Raw genomic sequence first — 14212 nt, forward strand, 5'->3', positions numbered from 1 at the left:
CACTAATACAACAGGCAACAGTGGCAGGATTAGATCTCGTGATAAACAGCAGGCCAAAAAGAACACTTATTTTGCCAGACCTAAGCTTAGCCAAGGTGGTGTGCATACACAATTACTTGCTCTACCTTTTCTTTCCCAAATATCTATCATCAAAAGCATCATGAGAAGTCCTCTCCCTTCCCACTAAGTAGGTACCACAAGAACACACACTGGCAGGAAACAGACTTCACCACATTCCAGCTCATCAAAAACCACTGTGTGGGAAATACGTGTGGGATTATCACAGTGTTCGTTCATGAACCACTGACTTATTTACATGGAAGATTCTCCCACAAAAGCAAATACTGCAGCAATAATGTAAAAATGGCATCTCCCTGAGAAGTCACAACAGTTGGGATTCTGTTTTGCGTTTGCTATCACACACTTAATACACAAAGTCAATGACAGGAGACACAGGCTGGAGCTGGGAACACAATTTCAAAATGAGTCTAGTCTCTCAACCCCAAAGACCCTAAGTTCAAAGGCAGGCATTTCTAACGGGGAACAGTATTCTAATGGGCAGCTGTTGGAAGATGGTAACTCTCAAAACCCCTGTGGGGAAATCACACAAATCTCTGAAGTGACGAATTATGGGAAAGGAGAACCAGGTACTTTTAGTAGCTTGTTTTAAGAGGTATCTGTATCTGGAAGAGATTTCTGAGGCTGGCATGGTTACATAAGAAGATACACAGTGATTCAGTATCTTTAAAGAAAATACTAAAAGAACGTTTATAAGATTTTCCAGGAAAGAGGAACCGTCAGCTAGGTTTCTTTGCTGTAAATAGCTCCCAGGGAGCTACTGCCCTGGATGAGCATCTGTTGTTGTTGCAAGTCTAACTGTTTTATTGTCTTCAATTGACTGGTTGGTAAATGAATGCTTTCACTTAAAATTCTTACTCTTGCCTTGTCATGGGCCAAACTAGAACAAATGTAAACCTAAAGTGGTAGAGACTGAGGATAAATCTTTGTTCAGCAATAAACTACTAAGTATTCCAGATAACAAAGAAGTGCCTTAGAAAAAGAGATCAAGCAGAGAAGGACTGGCCCAGATTCTAAGACAAGAGGCCTTACATGGGTACCTCCTCATCCTCACAGCCTTGCTGTCTTCTCCATGGGCTGGAGTTTCCACAGTGAAATCAAACAAGTACAATGCTCGTTCATCCTCAGAAACCAAAATCCAGGGGAAAAAAAGCCACAATAGTATTTGCCTCCTAGCAGGATCCTAAGAGACTCAAAATTATTTTGATTTTCCTAAGGTAAGTAAACATAACGATACGTACATCCTACAAACAAGACAGTTCCATCCATATCACCTTCGGACAGTTCGCACACTACATTTGTCCCACTGGCATGTGAAGCACTGGCATTTAGCACTCTGATTGCACTGCTCCGACTGCTCAGATGTATCATTGGGTATATTTCTCGTTCATACTTCATCTGTTTTATCTGCCGTCCTTCTTGATGGACACAACAAATTGTCACATCTGAACCTACTGCCACCACGGTGTCCTGAGGAAACACCCCACTCACATTGGGCTCGGTATCTTTTCCTAGCAGAGACGGAAGAGTAGAAAACAAAACCAAACAAAAAAACTGCACATGAACAATTTGCTATAAACATGGTGCTGATAAGCTAAAATGTGACTTAGGGAGCACTTCAATGCATACAAATCAATGTTTACTAGGTTTCATTAACTAATGATTGCATTATTTCTCTCATGAAAACACACCCAAAAGCAGCAGCCCATCACTGCCTAATGCTTTTCCTCTGATTTTGGCTTACTTTTCATAAAGCGATCAAAGTCCATGTAGTGGCAAGGGAACAAACATACCAGGGACCTCTTCTACTGGGCTCCAGTCACTCCAATCCTTGGGGCCAACAAACTGTGTTACATTAATATAACAGCGAATCTTCACATAATGTGATGTACATTCCAAAGGCATATCTGATCTCCAGTTCCAAGAAAGAATGATGTCTTCATGAGTCAGTTTTGAATAGTAAGTTACCTACAAAGTTTAAAAAAAAAACCAAAACAAAAAACAAGCAAGGGAGAGTTTATGAACACCTGTTAGCAATAACCTATAACCTCCCAGGTGTCAACAGAATGGCAAATTAAGTGGAGTAAATCACAAAATCCTGATAGATGGTTGGAGTGTCCCACTTAACTTTCAGTTGTATTGTGAATTTACTTGGACAAAAGCCTAAGATGCTAAACAGCCCACCAGCCAGGGAGACTGCCAGCCAGAAATACCAGAGGGCAGACATTTGAGGGAGAGCAGGAAGCTTGTCAAGCATTTCAAAAGGTATATATTGCATCCCAGTATCCCAGGCCTCTCCCAGACAGGGAAATGTTCCAACTTTCCCAAAATGAAAGTCTTCTAATATTAGTCCCAAGCTGCACATTTTATCTTTTTTTTCATTCATAAAAATTATAGAACAGAGCTATAAATTGGCCTGGAGTAACTGGTTGCAAGAAAAAAAGCAAACTGAACATTCAAAGACCACCAAGACTTCAGACACTATTGGAGAAGTAAAGCAGAGATAATAGTGTAAAATATCTGCCAAATTCATAGGCAAGTTCTAATTAACAAACCCTGTACTAGATTTAAAAAAAAAAACAAACCTGGGACTTTGAATACATACTGACAGTATAGTAGTCAGTGTCTTCATAACTTTAAAACTTAACAAGAAGTTACCTACCAGAAACATGACTACACTCAGGTTGTGCAAAGCTCTACAATCTTCATTATTGTCAGCTTTCTTCAAACGACCTCCCAGAATATTACTGAGGGCAAAAATTGTATATATATTTTTCATAAAGCAAGTAAAGGACTTACTTGTGTGACTTTTTCCATTACTTCTTTACGGAGTATCTGAATCTGCCAAAAGGCATCCAGTCCATACGGGAAGACTGATCCATTATCAATCCACTTCAGATTTAATGTGGAAGTTGAAAAGTCAGGTGTTAAACTAAGAATACGTGGAGTGAGAGGAACAAATGCTTGAAAAACAGAGAGAGAAAAAAGCCATATTCAAGTCATTAGTCAGCAACACCAGCCCTACAGGTGTTTAACAGCCACATCTCTCTCCTCTCAACAGGCCAGTAGCCACACAAACGTTTAACTCAACCTGTGTAATTAGAACAAGATGGGCCCTGTCATTACTTGAGCATAAAAGTTCCCAGGAAAGCACAGGTGCTGATGAGTCATTAGGTAGCATTTTCTTCTAACACCTCAACATGAAGATGTGTGAGTAACTGATCATGAGTCTTCATAATGCATAGTAAGGAAGACATCATATCTTTCACAGCCTTCATTCAACACCACAGAGATAAAGGAAACATGGTGACAGTCTTTGAAGTATACAGGAGAACACATCTAGGGAGGATGATGGAGAATCCCCCAAAAGTAGAAGTGGGTTTTGGAGACCAGCAGGGAAGAGGGGACTTGCAACAAAAGCTAGAGTACAGACAAAGGAGAGCAGAAACACAGGGTGGAAAAAGCTCACATGAGGCTCTGAAAAGGATGATGGGGAATATGATTTTAAGCTACAAGAAATATTAAAGGCATGACATGGTGATGGGGACAGGACAGGGAGATTAAACAGAAGCATCTCTTCTATGAATGGGTGGTGGTGAAGCAAGAGGCTGAGAAGCAGGCAAGGGTTATAGCAGTTCAAGCGTTACTGACAGTTCACTGGGCCTGGTGCAGGATAAATCTTGTTTTTAAATTGCGTGATTTATCCAACTTCGGTCCTGGCCAAGTCTCTGAGAGCCTGCAAAGTGTTCAGCACAGTCAACACACTACCTGGGATAACCTGATAGACTCATCCTGCCTGGAGTCAGCAAGATCCTGGAGAATGCAGTGTGTTGACCAATATTTTTGAGTTGTGTTTTATTAAAGTCCTTGAGCTGCTCTCAGCTGAAAACTGAGACGTGGATAAGAAGCGCTACTGACTTTAGATTTTGACTGCACTAAAAGAATAAGGAGGCAAACTAAACGTAAAGACTGAATTATAAGGAGGTGTGGAAGATGGTGTCAATGCCATCTTCAGCTTACAACTTCCTCCTTTGGGAAGAAGGAAGTGGGAAAAAGTCTAACTTATCTATGACTCCAATATGATGCAGCCTACCTCCCAAGCATAAATGTATTTTCTCAGTTTCATACACATTTGAACAGAATGGGTAAGTTGGGAATATATTAAGAAAATATGATCCCGTCAGAAGTGACATATAACTGCCCTTAAAATGTTGTGAAATTGCAGGAATAAATTACTTAATTCTGTAGCAGGGAGAACAGGCACTAGGAAGTTTATTGTCCCTTTCCCCAGTCAAGTCTGAGCAAATGCACTTTATGCCCCATGCGGGTACTTCAATATGTAGATTAGGAACTTGTTTACAAACCCTTCCTAATTTGCAATTAGGGAAAAAAAAAAGGCAAAGAGTGATTAGGGGGATGTAAGTGGTGTACTTTGTTTTTCTCCTCACATTCTGCCCTTGATCTCTCTGCTATGATTTGTGAATAAGAGGGGGGTTTCTTTCCCCTGAAGAGGGAGAGAAAACAACCTATTATATATGGTAGATTTATATGGACTCAGCACATCAACGTTTTACATACAAAAACACTGCCAAAGAAAACTGCAAGCATATACACTTCTGAAGCATTGTTAATCATGGTATAAAGGCCTTATGTACACACGTAAAACCTGATACTTACAGATGTCTGTCTTGTGAATTTCAAATTCTTTGGTAGCGAAAGCAGTTCCAGAAATGCTGTTTGTGGTTATTGTCACTGTGGCAGAGCTCTCTGGGACTGGAATCTCAACCCTTTTCTCCTTAGTTTTAAGACACACTGCAGGGAGGAGGTCACTGAAAAGACAGAGAGGATTAAGCAGGTATTCAGCTCATAGGAAGCTAAGGCAAGTTAAGTCTTATTCCTAGGACACTAATAAAACACAAATTCTCTGTAACATAACAAGAGAGCTCCATATCAAGTCTCTGAAGGAGTAAGACTTGCACGGGCTTTGATTAGTATCAGATTAACAGGCATTTCCTGTGTACTAGTTGCATACTGCAGCTACCTAGCTATTAAGAGAACACCTCAAAGTGCAAAACTGACTTTTTAACCAAAAGACACATTTCTGATACCTACAGCCACCATGAATCTATAGTTCAAAATAAGCAAAATAAAATCCTCCAAAACCCAATAGTACCTCCCCCTCCCTTTATGATTCCTGACTCCCTCTCTCTCCATTTCTTCTAAGCGATGGCATACAGGTGCAAAAAGCAGCTTCACCCATCTGTGTCCCCATCTCAGAACAAATATTTTAGCTCCCTTCTGCTACTCAGCTTATAGGGAAAAAGCAGAGGGCAGGGGAGAGAACTGCTAAAATCCCAGATGGAAATACAGTCTGCGCATAATGTTTGTGCAGTGCTTAGCACAACGTGATCTGCACTTTGTCTGGAGGTCATAGATACATACAGGAAACAATAATAGATGGGTTAAGTCCCTTTGCTCATGATCATTGATATGCAAGTAGAAAGGCAAAAAGTTTGGAAAAATCCCGATCTTCCTCTTGGGGGAACGATGGGAGGAAGGAACGCAAAGAGAACAATGCCAGACTTCCTGCTGAGGGACTGTTACTCACTTATGAACTGGAACAGGACCCTGGAGCTCCCATCAGCTGGAGTCAAAAGGTTGGGCTGAACTTTTAAGATTCATGCAGTACCCTGGGATAGCGAAGGCCAGCTGAGACTTGAGTGCTCAGAACGGCTATTCCTCTTCTGTACTGAGGTATTATTAGAGGATGTTTGGACAACTGAAAAACAGAATCTCTTTCCCTCAGGGAGGTCTGTACTAAACTCAGCCCTCAGCCTCTCTGCTTTGGGGACCCAAGCCTGTTCTGCTTCGCTAAGGAGAAACAGCAGCAGCTACATGGCTGCTCTTGTTTAAGAGGGCAGCACCTTGTGAACTCTACACTCCTGAACTCTGGCCATAATGTCACATATGTGTGGTTTTTTGGTACAGAAATGATAGCTGGCAATGCAGGAGGAATAACTAGACACAGAAAATCAAACATGTAGGTGGAAGAAGTGCAGCCAAGCCCTGGGACCCCAAGGAAAAGTCTGGGCTGTCTGCAGAATTTACAGGAAAAAAGACAGTACAAATATCTGGATTGGGGGCAGGATCAAGATGCAAAAAGGATTTGAACTCATCCCTAGCACATGATAAGTATTTGGCAGACCCACAGCATGGGGAATTGCACATGTAGTTCTCATTAGTGAAAAACACACTGAAGATTTAGGGTTTTTTTAATGTTTCTCAAAATTTTCAACTTGTATTCACTTCGGAAAAGCTATTGTAATTGTGGAATAACTTTTACGTTTCCTCTAATACAATGCTCTCCAGACAGCTTAGAATTTATAAAGGCTATAAGACAGCCACCAAGAGATTTTTCATGTTTTTCCGCATGTGAATCTCAACACTTATGTCATATATTCTACCACTTTGGCCCATAACATCAGGATTCGCTTCTTCCAACTATCATTTCCTTTTGGATTGAACCTGGTATGAAGATGTCCCTCATGAAAACTCTGAGCAAGGGCTAGGCAGACACATAGAGAAGTCTGAGTAAATGAATGCATCTTGCAGTCCTTTGAAGACAGCAAGCAGGAGATTTTGGCAGGAGAATTGTTAGCATGAAACAAGACTTTGCCAGAAACCTCACCATTGCCTGAGTTAACAGTGCCTGGAGGGAGCACCACCCAAGGAAAACTGATGGGGAGATGCTGGGAAACAACAGCATCACAAATTCCATGGGCAGTGACTGAGGAATGACTCTACTTTCATCACAGTTTGGTAGTTTTCAACCAGGTATACAGGGGACTTACTTGGTAGTGTAGCAAAAGTCAGTTTGTCCATGTCTTCCTTTAGAAGAGACATCCCAAGTACAGATCATTTTACGTAAATTGTGCGTTAAACATTTCAAATTCTGGGCGTGGCCCAGAGAACCTGAAATGATGTAAGAAATACAGTCACCAACTGCAGGTCAAAAATGACCAACTGAAACACAACTGCTGTTGCTCACCTCTATAGCCATTCTGTTTACATTTTTATTGCATGCATGTCTGGCCAGTATTTTAAAACTGTTGAATGATTTGTTTGCCTGATTACAGGCAGCCACAGACCGCCAGATTTCTAGAAGTACCTAAAATCTGGGTTTATACTCGTATGCAATGACACAGGCAGCTGTTTCTTTCTACAGTACCCGTTCCTAGTCTAGCCTAATAAGCAGGCTTTGGGCCAATGGCAAAACCGCAAGCTCTGATGATAATGAGTTTTTTGCTCTCCTCCGTTGTGCCACATGGAGGGCAATTAATGACTGAAGGGCAATTAATGATAATGTGTGAGATTATTGCAGACAGCTGACATATACAGCAAGAAGACCTCGATGTGGACATTTACACCAACTGCACATGCAGACTATTACAGTTGCATTACGGGGAATTTAACACCCAGTTTTGCACTGGTTTACAAGATGCCACTGCTTGTGGAAAGTAGACAGCAGGTCTTGTAGGATCCCCATCCCCAGGATGATGTGGGACCACAGAGGTGACAGTTTTTGAACATACATACAGAGGGAAAACAATGTAATTAAATGGTGTCAGTACAGAAGCTATCAAAAAGAAAAAAAAGTAATTAGTGAATTACATGGCACTAAACTCACCTATCTCTTGGCTACATATTAAGCTTCTTAAACATAAAATAGCTAGCGCTAAAAGGCAGCGGAGGCTTGAATTCTTCCACATTCTTCTACTGTTTGTTTTCAGAACAGCAGCTTCAAGCAGGAATAAATGTCATCTTCCAACAAGCTGGTCAGTTCTAAAATTAAAAACAACACCAACTTTGAAATTCCAGAGCTGGTACTCCACAAACACCACTTTTTGTTCCACCTACTTTTCTTCTGCAGTGCTGCTCCCAGGCGTAGCAACTCCCTTGTCCTCGTTACCTGGCAAGCAAACCTTTTCACTGTCCCAACCACTCCTTGATGCATGTGTCTTCAGCAAGGCATTTCAAACAGAACCTCAAGAATCACAGACATTCAAAGCCCAACTGTCCACAAGCCTCCTTCAGGACTATCTGAGGCCAGAACAGAATAGACATGGCAGGGTTTTCCCCTGGAACAGATCCCTTCAGCTTAGATGAAATGTCACATTCATGGAGGGTCTTGTATACCATGAATGGAAATGTCCCCTGCTTCGCATATGGGTTTAAGGGGACAGGAGAACCCATCTGTTTTCCTCTCTCTGCTCACTTTTCATACCACAGTTAATGAAAGCTATGGGATGCCTGAGACACTGCAGAACCAGCTCTGATCACCCAGGATCACTGGTTCAACCCTCTGTTAAGTAATAATGTCTGGAGGAAAAAAAGGGGGAAAAATGAGAGCCATTTCTATACCAAAAGATACTTGTTGCTGTAAATTATGACCTTAAGGTAAAAATTATTTAGAATATTACATTTAATGTGCTCTTTGCAGATTAATGGGCTGCATGTTTTCTAAAGAGAAGTTCAACTGTTCAGTGGGCAACACATTCAGTTCCACCCACACATCAGCCACCATCAGTTTTTGTTCTCAAAAAGAAAACTCCAGGAAAGCTTACCCTAAAGCCCACCCAATCCCTGATGCGTTGTTTCCCTGCCACCTGAAAGCTCTGAAGACTTGAGCACCCTCCCAGAGACCGTAACTCCCATGTAGCAAGGGGCCTTCTCTCAGTGACCAGCAGCGGGAGCTGGGACATTTTCACGTAAGAACATAGCTGAGCCAGCCTCTCCTACGGAGCAGTTTTCTAAAACTCACATTTTGTCCAGGCTACTTCTTTCAAAAGTCTCAAGTGAAAAGGCTCCTGACCTTGTCTTAGAAATCTCTTCTAAAGCTAGATGTATGTAATTGTTAGAATAACAGACTTTGCCTAAAAACCCTCTGTAATTTTAGAAGAAACTTCACTGCACTGAAGTCCTCTGCACCACCCGGGAGTACGCTCCTTCATCCCTGCAATACAACCGTATGGGTTTAACAACTTTTTTTTAAGGAATTCTCCCTCAGGGGACAGCTGGGAATGCCCAGAATGCTCTTCTGTCCTTCACCAATCTGTCCTGTGTGAGGAGAAACATATCGGCACTGTATCAAATAATCGAGAGCTGTTCACAAGGGGCCACTTCTTTCTCTCGGTCTGCAACAACCAGACTAAGAGAAAGGCCCAGGCAGCACAGGAGCTGAGAGAGATGCTATGGTAAAGGCCGGTGTTACCTCTGGAGGGAAGAAACACCCTTAAAACTTAACAATTATTTTCACCATGTTCTCGGGCCACCTGAAGACCTTGCTAGAAACTAGCTATACTAGCCCCAGACACATTCAGTTCTTTATTTTATATATTCCTAAACTGTAATATCCATGCCATGCAACTTGTTAAAGGCCAAATCAAGAGTGAAGTTTGATAAATCCATGTTCAGGTAAAGATGAATCAAGAACCTGCAAGCACACAAAACATAATTATCTCTGGGCCAGAAGTCCCCCACTGCATTTTGGTGTCTATCAGGGTCTTCATATCGTAGTTGTCCATGTTACTAATGAAAATAGGGGATGTTACCTCCAGGTTTAAATTTTCCTCACAAACCCCTCACTTCATTGAAAACATGGAGAATACTCACAGACCTGCGAGTTACATGAATAAAATGACTGATTTCTATTTGTGATGTACATGTAAATTATACCTGTTTGTTTGTGAGTACTTCTTCAAAGGTCACTTCTGGTTTGCAGAAAAGCCCAAAATCAAAATTTCAAGTTTTACATCAGAATTAATTGACAGTCCCCTATCAGCTAGCAGAGACCAAGGAAAGAATGAAAAAAAAGGGAAAGCACTGATGCCACTTGAAGGAGAGAAAACTGCATTGTGAAGTTAATTAAATCCTAAGCCTCTTACTTTCTAAACACATTATCTGTACAGGATTGTGCAAAACCTGTTTGGTCATGCCAGGTTTACGAGGCAGATTCAGCAACTACACGTATGTGTGTATGTGTGTGGTTCAAGAAAATCTTCTGATTTTCTGCATAGTCTTTCAATAGTTAGCTTACTGAGCAGTCCCTCTACTGTAGAAGTTTTAAGAGTAACATCATAGCAGTGAATTACAAGAAATTAGAGTCATACCAAATTCTCCTAACTCAAGCATAGTTTTAATTTCTGTTTCAGAGTCAGGCACTGAAGGGAACCTATGTGCTTTCATGCAGAGCATGATGAGTGTCTTGTAAACCACAATCTTTCGTAAGAAGTGTAGACTCCCTGGCTCTGGTCTTCTCATACACATTTTACAGCTTGCTGAAAAGTTGGCAATTTGAAGCCTCATGTCACATAATTAAATGCCATTAGCCAGGAGGAAAGATCCCCGTTCATAGGCTTGTTTTAATTATAAAGTTACAAAATAATTGAAGTAATTTAAAAATAGGAAGTTCACTTTCTTTGGATGAAAGCTGCTTTCCATCAGTTCAACACCAATCCAAACAAGTCATGGAAGATTTTTCATACCCTGGAGAGATATGAAGAGCATGTTATCCTCTAGGCAGATGTACTCTTAAGACGGATAGGACAACATACGAGTCAGAGATATTTCTTTAGGACAAGAGAGCTCAGCGTTGTCAGAGGAAGGCAAAACTTTGATCAGGGCTGGCTGGAGCGCAACAGGAGCAGTTGCTACTAAGTGTAAATGTCTTTACATTGTAAATCTTCATTTTTAAAACATGAGGTGAAGGCGGTCAGCCCATTCTCTCCACCAGAAAGAGCAACTGCAGCTAAACCATTTTCAAACAGACGTCCATCTTAAACAACATCAGCTATAGCACATCCCATAACAATCTCATTTCCTAGGGCAATCTGTTCTTGTCACCTCACTGGCACTATCATTAGTGCTCCCAATGTGCTACACAACTATCTCTTGCTCCATTTTAAGCACATTACTTTGTCCTATCTCCAGCAGACAAAGAACAGTTTATCCTCTGCGTTGCAGCAACCTCTTACATAGAAGATGACTGATACCTGGTCTCTACTAGCTCCTCCCTTAAAAACTCCAATTTTTTTTCCACCAAGTCTCAGTTTCTAGATTTCTGATTGTTCCTGGAACAAATTCTTCTCCGTGGACCAAATCTGCTGTATCCTCAGCTTTGAAATATTTCTGCCCCCTGAGGTCTGAGCATTACCAAGCACAATGAAGGAACTTTTCTAAGACAAACCTATGCGTAGTATGTGTTTACGCAGCCCATGCCATATTTGCTTTTCTCTCAACATTCAGACCTTGTTGACTCAATTTCAGCATGTGATCCAGCCCCAGATACTACTGTATAAAGCTGCCACGTAGCTGTTTATCTAGTACTTCAGACTCCAATCTCACCCCCAAACAGACTGCAAACCTCCTGACTTAGTGTGAGTATATTTGCACAGCAAATTCATCTTAAAGGCCTTGCATGAAAAGATCTTTCACTTTTGAAATTTTAAAATAAGGAAAAAGCCTCTGATAAATCCATGCTAAGGAACAACACCGTGTGTGTATCCAAAAAGTATTCACGTGCAAATTCATGCCATACCAACGGAAAAGGCATGGCAGGCTTCAGTATATAACTGCCCATATTTAAGAGCAGCTGCTAAAACCAGGATCCCACAGTAACTGTTGGAAGCTACAGTACACAGAAACGTCCTGACTTCTGCTCAGGACTTTACGTTGTGCAGAGAACTGACCCTTCTGCCTGTGGTCAGAAAGAAGTAATTTTAAATTGATTTGTATGCAGATAAGCTAACAAAGGAACAATTAGATCCAGATTCTTAATCGCTGAAGCCAACAGATGGTGGCCCTTATTAAAACAGCTCAACATGAACTTTGGACTTTTAGATGACTTTTAAAGATGTTTTGATGCATACAGTGCACCTACTGCTGATCAGAAAGATATCAGAGGGAAAGTATTCCAAGTCAATAATGTGTGCCTGGGAAAATACCTGTGGACAGCTTTCCTTCAAAAGCTTGTCAGCCGTAAAAAGGTTAAAGGTTCTGTGACAAGCTGAGAAAATGAGGGCAGCACCAGCTGTTTGACAGTGACATGCTAAGACATTACAAGCCTCTTTAGACTTAAACTCTTAAAGGGAAAAACGGAAGACACCAGTTATCTCCCCTACTGACTTTGTTTCATATTATGTATTTCTTGGCTTAACTGGTTCTGTGTATCTTTTTTTTAAAGCATAGCTGACCAAATGCTCAATTCTCTTTAAAGGGAAAAAGAAAGCATTTTCTTAGTCGGTTGTTCTAGTCTCCGAATGTATTTCATTGTCAAGTGCTTGGAAACCACTTTGAAAACAAACAAAACAGATTAAAAAAAAAATCAAAAATCTTTCTGGGCTGCTTTCTGCCTGCAGTCTGATCTGCCAGTCAAAACCCTTCAGATTTGTTTTTTTTTAAAGGATCAGTGGCCACACTTCTTATGGCTATTTTTGTACTCCACAAGCAGGCACCTAAAAAGAAATGGTTACAAAGTCAGCTTATACAAAAGGTGTAGGGAATCTGTAAGTGGAGAATACTGATGAAACCAGGAAAAACATATATATTAAACATAACAGAAGAAATCTTTTTGTCAATAAATTTTCTCGAGTTATAATTTATTTTTTTCTCCACAGTTAAAGGTATCATTATAACAATTTACCACCAAATGGTACATTAAAAGCTTTGAAGGAAAATGATTATATAGCACACCACCAAAAATTGTAGAGACTGATGGCAGGCTGCATTTTTGGCAATGCTGAACAGCTATCATCCCAAATACAGCCAGGCAGAAATGCAGGTGCTAAGTATGTGCCTACATCAAAAACCTTATTGCTAAAAGAAAAATTACTCTGCTTAGAAGGTGGAGAACACTCATTTTACTTGTCTCTGCCCTAAGATACTAATTTAACATGCAAAGTGAAAGAAAACGCGTCTATATCCAGATAAAAATACATATATCAAATTACACATCCTACTATTGCCAACAGAAAGCTTACAAAAAAATTCCCCTATCTGAAAGACCATGCCAGAAGTACACATTTCTGGGAAACCAAGGAAATAGCCAATACAGCTGACAGTAAAGACAATGAACACAGAAACACAAGATGAACTGATTTTCTTTAGAACAGTTTTGCTGATCCCACAGCCTTCAATCTTTGACTTTAAAGCTACCTGGGTAATAAAAAAAATGGAAGTAGAATTAATAAGATTTATTTGAGGGGTTTTGGCTGTTTTTCAATAGAGTACATTCTTCCACCTCCTTAAAAAAATTCCCAATGTTGAGGCAAAAATCTCTCTTTAGTAATCTAAATGCAGGCTTTCCCTCTCTGTTTTATAACATGGCAGCATTCCATGTTATAAAAGATTTGCAGGACATGAATCACTAAAACTCGTTTATAAATGAAGGCTGAATCCCATTTGGGAATCTGGCTTTCCCCAGTTCTGAGGAATTAATTTAAGAATCTGCTATTTCTCTTTCCGAAAGCTGATAAAATAATTCATGTTGCCTATCTGCAACAAAAGTACTCTCCTAATCTGCAGCGGAAGAAAAGGAAACAAAGACAGGGTGTTAAGATATTATATAGTAAATGTGCAGGACTGCACAAGGTGAAATTTTCAGTCCTTTGAGACAAACTTTGATTAGTTCTTGGTTGTCGTTTTTTTTTTTTTTTCCTGTCAAGCACAAGGAGAAAAATTCCCTCCTTGCTGCTTCCTCTAGCTGCCAAACAGCAGCATCACCTCTGAGTGCTGGGAAGCCACTGGAGGTACCTTGCAGCCACTCCTGGCTGCTTCTGCTCTGAAAGGTGAAATGAGATGTCAGGATGCAACACACAAGCTTAACACAAGGACTGACACTTTCACAAATTAATTTTCAAAGCTTCTGGTCATGAGCACCATCTACAAAGGCAAGCATTTTGGCAATAAACTTTACCACCAAGAGTAAAGGTGCACTCCAGCTGGAGCTAATCTTTCACCCAGCTCAGAGTCTAAGGCCAATGCGCAGCTGCATTTGCTTTCCAATATTTCCAGTTCTTCCCTTCTTCCAACCCCAGGATTGTTAAACACTATGGAAATGCAAATAATCAAGCTGCAG

The 14212-nt window shown here is 40.7% G+C and overlaps 1 protein-coding gene across 7 annotated transcripts in view; it reads right to left on the reverse strand.

Annotated features, from left to right (window-relative positions):
* LOC129199252 (leukemia inhibitory factor receptor-like) overlaps nucleotides 1-14212 on the reverse strand; it is a 91022-nt gene that overhangs the window by 26206 nt on the left and 50604 nt on the right. For all 7 annotated transcript variants that reach the window (XM_054809423.1, XM_054809419.1, XM_054809425.1 and 4 more), the window contains 6 exons: nucleotides 7766-7920; nucleotides 6930-7050; nucleotides 4756-4907; nucleotides 2878-3041; nucleotides 1872-2046; nucleotides 1320-1589 (listed from right to left, as the gene is read on the reverse strand). In XM_054809423.1, coding sequence (XP_054665398.1) covers nucleotides 1320-1589; nucleotides 1872-2046; nucleotides 2878-3041; nucleotides 4756-4907; nucleotides 6930-7050; nucleotides 7766-7847 — 964 coding nt within the window. In that variant the 5' untranslated portion in view covers nucleotides 7848-7920. The remainder of the gene's footprint in view (nucleotides 1-1319; nucleotides 1590-1871; nucleotides 2047-2877; nucleotides 3042-4755; nucleotides 4908-6929; nucleotides 7051-7765; nucleotides 7921-14212) is intronic.

This window comes from Grus americana, chromosome Z, assembly GCF_028858705.1.
Source record: "Grus americana isolate bGruAme1 chromosome Z, bGruAme1.mat, whole genome shotgun sequence".
NCBI lineage: Eukaryota > Metazoa > Chordata > Aves > Gruiformes > Gruidae > Grus > Grus americana.